The sequence below is a fragment of the Phoca vitulina genome, unplaced genomic scaffold (genome assembly GCF_004348235.1).
Source record: "Phoca vitulina isolate PV1807 unplaced genomic scaffold, GSC_HSeal_1.0 scaffold13, whole genome shotgun sequence".
In the NCBI taxonomy this organism is placed as follows: domain Eukaryota; kingdom Metazoa; phylum Chordata; class Mammalia; order Carnivora; family Phocidae; genus Phoca; species Phoca vitulina.
Window position 1 is genome coordinate 45,146,423 of NW_022589716.1, and position 9,156 is coordinate 45,155,578.

The 9,156-nt window shown below is 57.5% G+C and overlaps 1 protein-coding gene across 3 annotated transcripts in view; it reads left to right on the plus strand.

Moving 5' to 3' along the window:
• Positions 1–349: 349 nt before the first annotated feature.
• EFCC1 (EF-hand and coiled-coil domain containing 1) overlaps positions 350–9,156 on the plus strand; it is a 60,305-nt gene continuing 51,498 nt past the window's right edge. For all 3 annotated transcript variants that reach the window (XR_004300402.1, XM_032412023.1, XM_032412024.1), the window contains exons 1-2: positions 350–1,109; positions 2,576–2,859. Coding sequence is in view for 2 of the 3 variants with exons in the window: in XM_032412023.1 (XP_032267914.1) it covers positions 390–1,109; positions 2,576–2,859 (1,004 nt within the window). In the remaining variant the exon portion in view is untranslated. The remainder of the gene's footprint in view (positions 1,110–2,575; positions 2,860–9,156) is intronic.

Below are 9,156 nucleotides of genomic sequence, written 5' to 3' on the forward strand. Positions count from 1 at the left end.
CCTATCCTGCGCCCACGCCTCGCGCCGGTCCCGGGGCCAACTCTCAGCGCAGGGTGGGTGGGACAGAGGGTGCGGGAGTTGAAAGCCGACAGAGCCGGGAGTGGGAAGGGAAAAGGAGACGCCAGGGAAGCCCCTGGAGTGATGAGGAGAGAAGAGAGCTGGGTCACCCGCAGAAGCGAGACAGAGAGGGACCAGGCCCCCTACCCCAGCCTCCTCCTAACCAACCCGAGTAAACACAGACGCCCGGCCAAGCCAGCGCAGCTGCTGGACACGGCCCTCCGCGCCGCTCCAACCAGACCGCGACCGCTAAGCCCCTCCTTTCGAAGAACTCTGGGGCCGCCCCTGGAAGTGGCGGGGCGGAGGGACCGGAGGAGCGACGCGCCGCAGCGATGCAGCCGAGCGGCCCGGGCCGGGAGGCCGGCATGGAGGGCGCGGCGGGTGACCCGTACCGGCGACCCGCGCGGCGCACCCAGTGGCTGCTGAGCGCCCTGGCGCACCACTACGGGCTGGACCGCGGCGTGGAGAACGAGATCGTGGTGCTGGCCACCGGCCTGGACCAGTACCTGCAAGAGGTCTTCCACCACCTGGACTGCCGCGGCGCCGGCCGCCTGCCCCGCGCTGACTTCCGCGCTCTCTGCGCCGTGCTGGGGCTGCGCGCCGAGGGCGCCGCCGCCGGGGAGGCCTCCGGGGAGGCGGCCGCCCGAGACACGAAGCCGGGGGATGCGACCGCTGGCGACACGGCCGCTGGGGTGGCCACCGACGGGGACGCGGATGCCGAAGAGGAGGCGCGCCTGGCGCTGCGCGCGGAGCCGCCCGAGCTCACCTTCCGCCAGTTCCACGCGCGCCTCTGCGGCTACTTCGGCACCCGCGCAGGGCCCCGGCTGCCCCGCGGCGCTCTAAGCGAGCACATCGAGACGCAGATCCGCCTGCGCCGCCCGCGCCGCCGCCGCCGTCCGCCCCGCACGCCCGCCCCGGACGGCGGCCCCGACGGCGGCCGGGACGGCGAGCGCCTGGCGCGGTTGGAGGAGGAGAACAGCAGCCTGCGCGAGCTGGTGGAGGACCTGCGTGCCGCGCTGCAGAGCAGTGACGCGCGCTGTCTAGCGCTGCAGGTGCGCGCCGGCGCGGAGGGAGGGGGGCGGCCGTGACTGGAGGCGGGCGGGGGTCGTTTGAGCAGCCCGGGACCCGCTGACGAAGTGGAAGGGGGAAGAGAGGGCAGCCCCACCCCACTTCGGCTCACTTGCGTCCTCCCCCTATCCCACCCCCATTGCATTCAACCCACTCCAGCCCCCCCACCCGTTCCACCTCTAAAACCCCGTCCCACCCGGATCACCATCCCACGCCGTCCCCCCACCCTCACTATGTCATCTTGCCTCTTCTAACCCAGTAGTTGAACTCTCCCAGGAAACCTGGGCCATCTCGCACATTCAGTCATTCAGCAGGCGTCTTGAGCTCTCTGTGGTACCAGGCTGGGGCTGAAGGGTGGGTTAGGAGATGAAGGGTGGGTTAGGAGATAAAGGGTGAAAAAGGCCCTGTCCCCACCCTTAAGGAGCTTCCTGCCTAATGTGTAGACTGGCGGCTCATTGGGTCATTCAGCAAGTATTTATGGGCCTCCCTCAGGGCCAGGGCCAGGTGCTAAATAGATAGTGTCACTGTTCATCAGGCAGTCACTGGCCACCGAACCCCTTCAGGGCCAGACCTCTAGGATGTTGAGAAGGAAGCACTGAGTGAGATATGGACCGAGCCCAAGCATCTGGGATTCAGTCAACAAACACTTAAGCACTATGCTCAAGCACTGTGCTCAGCCAAGGGCGATGGGGGTGGGAGGAGGAAGAGAAGAGCCTCTGCCCCAAGGGACCATAGGTCAGGAGGGAGCTGACTTGCATTAGCCCCACTCTGCCCATTGCCCAGTCACCAGCCCTGAGCGGCAGAGGGCAGGCTGCGTATGCGGAGGAGTGGCAGGGTGCCGCTTTCAGGGGTCATAGCTATGGACAGGCAAGGGCTGGCGGCCTAGGAGCACAAGAGAAGCAAAGGGTGGGAGTGGGAAATGACTCCCATGGTGCGCAGCAAGATGGTCCAGGATCATTCATTCTCCAGGTATTTACTGAGCACCTACTGTGTGCCAGACCTGGTTAAGGCGTCGGGGACACATTGGTAAACAAGACAGACAAAAACCCCACCCTCAAGAAGAGTCTATTGACCAGACACCGGGGAGGTCCAGAAACGCCTTTTTGAGACGCTTAGATTGTTCCTCGAGTCTAGGGATCGGAGGAGTCACAGAAGAAGAGAAGAGAAGAGTCGTGAAGTTCGGGAATTATTGGTACCGCGCAAAGATGAGAATACTGGGCATTGTGGCTCAGTTTCCCTCACCCAGGAAAAAGGGGATAATTAGAGCTCCTGCCTCATTTGGGCTGTTGCGAGGATTAAACGAGCTCAGACCGGCCCAGGAGCGGTAGGCAGTGCGCGCAATAAACGTGCACCGTGGGAGCTCCGGGGGGGCGCGGGCACGGTGGCCGCGGTCGTGGCGGGTGGCCGAGGCGAGGCGCTCACCGCGGTCCGCGCGGCCCTGTCCCCGCAGGTCGGCCTCTGGAAGAGCCAGGCGGGCGCGCAGGAGGCGGGGCGCGGCGGGCCCGAGGCGGCGGCGCGGGAGCTGCGGCAGGCGCGGGACGCTCTGGCGGCGGCCGAGGCCCGCGCGGGGCGGCTGCGCCAGGGCCAGGCCGAGGTGCGGCGGCGCGCCGAGGAGGCCCGGGAGGCGGTGCTGCGCAGCCTGGGCCGCGTGCGCGAGCTCGAGGCGCTGGCGCGACAGGTGCCCGGCCTGCAGCGCTGGGTGCGGCGGCTGGAGGGCGAGCTGCGGCGGTACAGGTGAGCATGGGGGGGCGGCGGGGGGAGGACGCGGCCCGGGCGCCCCAAGTCAGCCCCGGGTCTCCCAGACCTCAGGGCTGCATCCTCCCCGCACACACGCTCGTTCTCGTGTTCCTCTGTTCGTTCACACGTTCGCGCGTGGATCCCTCCGTGGGCTCGGCTGTTCTTCATGTCTTCAGTCATTCGTTCCCTCGTTCGCTTGCTCTCCACCCACCCATCCATTCATGTGCCTTTTCACCCACAAAGACCTTCCACTTGCCCTTTCGTGGGTCCCAAGAGGATGTAGTTATTTTTATTTCTTTGACCAACACGATACCCATGATGATGATAGCTCACAGTCGCTGAGCGCTTAATGCGTGCCCGGCTCTGAGCGGAGCCCTTGAGGGGCCTAGCCGACTGAATCCTCACAACAGCCCTGTGAGGTAGGTCCCGCCTCATCCCCGTTCTACAGAGGAGGAAACAGATGTGCAATGATCCCTGGTGCTAGCTCCGCCAGGCAGGAAGCTGGGCGTGGGCCGGAGTGTCAGATCCTAGCCGGGCCTCTGCCAGGTGTGTGACCTTGGGCAAGTCACTGCCCCTCTTGGAGCTTCTGTTTCCCCTTTTGGTAGAACACAGGGACTCTAGTCCCTGCCTGCCAGGGCCGCTGTGAAGAGGCCGCGGGGTCCCACCTGGCACACAGTAGGTGCTCAGTAAACAGCTCCATCTCCGTTCTGAATCATAAGGCACACCTGCCTGCCTGACTGGGCACTGGCTCCATACAGAGGCCATGCCAGGTAGCAGGGATGTGACTGGGAACAAGGCAACCCGAAATCCCTGCCCTGAGTAGCCCCTACTGAGCGTGTGAGATCAGCATGTGACTAGATGAATGGCAACAGGCTGGATGAATGTGGTGGGGGGCAGAGCAGGACCTTCATCATGCTTGCTGCAGCCTCAGCCAGCCCCTGAGGTGACACTTGAGCTGAGAGCTCAGAATAGGATGTCATGTGGCAAGATGGGCCAGAGAGAGGAGGAGGGGAGAAGGTGAGAGTGTTCTAGAAAATGGGAACACTACAGGCAAAGCCCTGAGACAGCAGGGACCTTGGCACATTCCAGAAACTAAAAGGAGGCCAGGGTGGCTGGAGGAGGAAAACTGGAGAGACAGGCAGAGGCCAGGCCATCCAGGGCCTGGACGGTTGTGTCAGGAACTTCAATCTTTCCCTCAAAGAGAACACGGAAGTTTTCAGCAAGAGGGTGACAAGAACTGATTTGCATTTCAAAAAAAATTGCCCTGGCTACAGTTGTGACAAAGAGGTGGGAGGAGAGGGAAGAGCAAGAGACAGTGGGGAGCCCACAGAGGGGCTGTTGCCATCCTCCAGCTGGAAAGGAAGGTGGCCTGGCCCAGGCTGGTGGGCAGGGCAACCAGAAGGGGAGGCTTTGAACCTAGGCCCTTAGAGGAGGGACCTCCCTCCTTGACTTTGGAGGTGCTCACAGCTGGGAGATGAGAAGGCACAATGTGGAGAGAGGCCTCCATGAAGAGGCCCATTCTGGGCCAGCGTCCTGCAGCTCCAAATGTTTGGATAGCCACTTCCTGTTTGCATAGCTGATCGGCTCAAGAGCTGGGCTGGCTGGCTTGGGGCCCGTGTCCAGCCTTGGAACTTTCTCCAAGAGGAGAAATAAAGGGTCTCTTCTTTGTTTTACCCTAAAGTAACTGTCCTCTACAGCATGATGTAAGAGCCACTACGAACATCTGGATAGCCCTTTACAGTAGAAAAGGTGGATTTGTATCCATGGCACCATTTCATCCTCACAAGAACTGTGCAAGGTAGAGGTGTTATCCCCATTTTACAGACGGTGGGAAGTGAGGCTCTGAGAAGTGAAGTAACGCACCCGAGGCCACCCAGCCAGGAAGTGGAAAAGTAAGGTCGGCCTGCCCCTACAGCCTGTGTTCTTTCTTTCTTTCCACCTTACCCTTTGTTGTTGACGCACAGTTACAAGATGGCTGCCATAGCTGCAGGCCTCATGTCTGCTGTTCAGGCATGAGGAGGACGGGCAAGGTTGAGGGTGGGGAAGGCTTTCTTCAAGTGAGCTTTGCCTTTGTGTTCAGGGAGAGATACCCCTACACCCCATCAGAATTTGCACCTCCATCTCCTGGGCCAGAACCGCGTCACGTGGCTGCTCCTATCTGCAGGAGGATCTGGCCATATTGATGCCCCAAACACAATTGGGTTCTCTTGGTGAGGAAAAAGAGGAGCAGTTATTGCAGTCTCCAAGGAGATGTCCAGTGAATGAGAAAACTGAGGGCCAGAGAATGAGTGACATGGTGTGGAGGTCATGGTGATTAGGAGATGGCTCTGCTGCTTGTTTTCCCGTCCCTATACAAACACGCCCCCTAACCCATGCCCAGCCCCAGGAGGCAGACCTCTCCTCTGCCTGCTTTCTATGGGCAGAGTCTATGGGCTGACTTGCCCCAAAGCTCTCCTTTGAAGAAAGGAAAGGGGAGGGCATAGAACAGCCAAGGACATGCATTGAGCATCACCTGTGTACCAGGCGTGATGCCGGACACTTTCCCCACATTCGCTCAAATGAGCCCCTCAACTGGCCTAAGAGAAAGGTATTAATTATCATCTGCACTTCACAGATGAGAAAACCAAGGCCAGAGAGGAAGCAACTTGCCGGTGTGGCACAGCAAGTGACAAGCTAGGATCCAAACCCCAGCCCGAACAGCCCAAAGCCACATACCCCAGGCCAGCCTGGCAACGTGCACAAGTCCTCCTGGACTCCCCCCATCCCCCACGCCCCACCCCAAACATCTGCAGGACCTTTCATAGCCTGCAGGGGGGCTGGAACTAAGACGTCCCCTGCTTGTTAAGCTGAACCTCCTCCCTCCGTGGCCAGACCCATTGGGCCTGCAGTGTAGAGGTACTGGGGGATGGAAGGAGCACCATACCCCAAAGACTAGAGCCCCAGCACCCCCTCTTAAGTGACGTCACTCTCAAGTGCCTCCAGGTGTTCTGCAGATGTATCTCTGGGGGGAAAACAGTGCCAATGACTGAAATCCCTCCTGGGAATGACAGCTTGAAGCCATTTGGTTAGCATGCATGACCCGACTCACACTTTTCCAGGGCTGTCACAGAAACTGACCCGCTCTGATCTTCTCATAACGCTCGGAGGCTGGTATTATGCCACCTTTTTTCAAATGAGGAAATAGAGCCATGGGGGTGGTCTCCTAACCAACACTTGGCTGTTTCAGCACCTGGTGAGTCTCCCAACTCCGAATAAATGTCCTTTCCTCTTCTCTACTGTCGCCCTAAAATGATATCTCAATGACTCCCTTGCTCATTTCCCGGACTTCCATGTATTTCTTTTTCAAAACTGCACATTCTTTCCCATCCCGCTCAGTCCTTGTGTTGTGGGTTCTCTCCAGTCCTTCATCTCTTTCTCATTTAAACATTCTTCTTTTCCAGTCTCTTTGGGATTGCCACAACATCTGAGCTTTCCCTGGTGTTTTATCTCTGCTCTTTCTGTGATAATGACAAGTTCTCGGTGTGCTATTGTGATCGTTGACAGTAACCCCCTGTTTGGCAGAAGCCATGATCGTGGAGAATCCACCCATCACCAAGGTTGTGGAGTTCCGTCCAGAGCTGTCCCACCAGGGCCTGATTCTGGGCCAGTTTCTAATTTCATTTCTTGGCTTGAAGTTTCATAACTACACAGGTCGGGAGAAATTGAGCACCATCCCAAGGCCAGTAAGTAGGGTTCTTCTCACCTCTGCTCCTGGATGAGACAGCCTCTGGAGGGCCCCTAGCTTCATGCAGGAGCCTCCTTGTATGAACTCACCAGGCGAGGTCTTCAGTAGCTATCCCCATTGGGCATTAGAACCCCAGTCCTGACCCCTCTGTGGGCATTTCAGGTCCATCTCCTGCATCCCATGCAAGCTGGAGATCTGATCTCCTTCTTGTTCTTAACCTTGCCTCTGCATTCTTTTTTTTTTTTTAAGATTTTATTTATTTATTTGAGAGAAAGCAAGAGAGTAAGAGGAGAGAGCACAAACAGGGGGAGCGGGAGAGGGAGAAGCAGGTTCCCCACTGAGCAGGGAGCCCGACACGGGGCTGGATCCCAGAACCCCTGGGATCATGACCTGAGCCGAAGGCAGATGCTTAACCGACTGAGCCACCCACGCGCCCCTTGGCTCTGTATTCTTTTAAGTGGTTATATTTTATCCAGTACTTCTATGTATTTGTACATGGAAAGGGAACCTCCCCTAGCACCTCAATGCACCATCCTGGCCAGGAACCTAAGAGAATGGAGAGTAAATATTTAAGCAATTGGAGATGCTCACTTATTAGTTCCACATTTCCTATGCAGCTTCTATGGAGAAAGTGGATACCTCGGGTAACCAGGAACGGCACAGATGTGTCCATTGCCCTCGGAAGCTCTTCTGGGGCCTGAGGGGAGCAGGTCATGAACACGCATGTTAGGACACAAATGTGCTGGGTGCAGAGGGGCCCCAGCTGTGGGAGTCCCGGATCATATAGAAGTATTCCAGGAATCAAAGCGCTCTTCAGGCCAAAACCCAGGGGCTCACCTGACCCAGCCCAATCAGCCAGGAAGGATTACCTGTTCCATCACAGCCTCTAAGCTCTCACTTCCCACAGCTGGTCACACCACATCTCAGAGGAGAGACTCAGATTCTTCTTCCAATCCCACAAAATAGTCTCTCCTCCCAACATATTTTTGAGCACAGTAGACCTTACTGATGATTTGGGGGGGAGTGTACAGATTACGTTACATTGATAGTTTGATATAAATATTTGACATCACGATTCATGAGATGTCATTTGACCCCACATCTAACAAGGGTGTTTCACTGTTACTTCTCCCAAATTATACCCAGTCACTCTCCACCTTTCTCTTCTCTGTTTTCTCTTTCTTCCTATTAGCCATCTCTCTTAGATGAATGCCTGAAAGCCTGCCTCTAACTGACTTGGGTTAAAAAAAAAAAGTGTCGGGGCGCCTGGGTGACTCAGTCGTTAAGCGTCTGCCTTTGGCTCAGGTCATGATCCCAGGGTCCTGGGATCGAGCCCCGCATCGGGCTCCCTGCTCTGCGGGAAGCCTGCTTCTCCCTCTCCCACTCCCCCTGCTTGTGTTCCCTCTCTCGCTGTATCTCTCTCTGTCAAATAAATAAATAAAATCTTTAAAAAAAAAAAAAAGTGTCTCCTGGAAAGGGTAGCCATCCAGCTTCAGGCATGGCTGGATCCAGGTACTCAACAATGTCACCAGAATATAGAAGCTCTGCTTTGCTCTCAGGCAAGTTCTCTCCCCTGGTAGCCTTTGGGGTGCTTACCTCTTCAAAGCTCCAAGTCCAGTAGAAAGATCATCTCTCATCTGAGCCATCCCATGGAATTCCTGGAACTGGAAATTATTGAACCAACTTGGACACATGTTCATCCCTAAACGCATCAGGGGGGCCAAGACAATTTGATATTCTGATTGGTGAAACCTTGGTCACATACCCCCTGCTGGAGCCACAGCCAGCCCCATCGAACTCTAGGACTGAGCTCTTCCCAGGAGAATCAAGGAGGAGCATAGCCCATGTGTGTTAAACAGCACACGCCCCCCACCCTTGCCTCTCTCTGGAGCTTGTGGCCCAAATCCCTTTTCTTGTCTCAAAAAACAGGCCACCTGTGGCAGCTGGAGCCTTCCTGGATGGTGGAGGCCCCAGGAGAAAGCCTGGTTAGACGCAGAACAGGCTTGTCTCAAAGTTGGCTTTTCCAGGTTGCTGAACGCTTTGGGGTGGCTAGGGGTACTCTGCACCCTCACCAAGGTAGCCCGTGTTGGCATTTCTTTAGGCCAGCACCCAGCCCCGGGCTCCCAAGATGGCGAATGAATGGACGCTTGAGCATGCAGGTGGACACTGACCCGAAACATGTCTTGGTGAGGAGGGTGTGGGCATATGGGACTCCAGCACAAGGTGAGCCCTGAGCGAGTGGTCCAGTGGACAGATCCTGCTTCAGGAGGAGTGGTGCTCCTGGAGGATCTGCCCTTGACTCGGGCGACTGGGGGTTTGTGGGCATCTCCACCTTCTCTCGAAGCCCCGGTGTGTCGGCCATTTGCCTGCTGCGCCTGCCTTGGCTTTGCGCTGAGGGGCAGCTGGGCCTTCAGGACACCTGGGCAGGCAGCCTGGGGCCAACACCCCTGGGCAGGGGCTGGGCTCAAACTCACATAAAAGGAGACTGAAAAACCAAGCTCAGCTGGAGCAGGGGGGAGGGGCCTCCGCCTGGCCTCCGTGGCTTTGTTGTCTGGAATAGAAAGATGAAA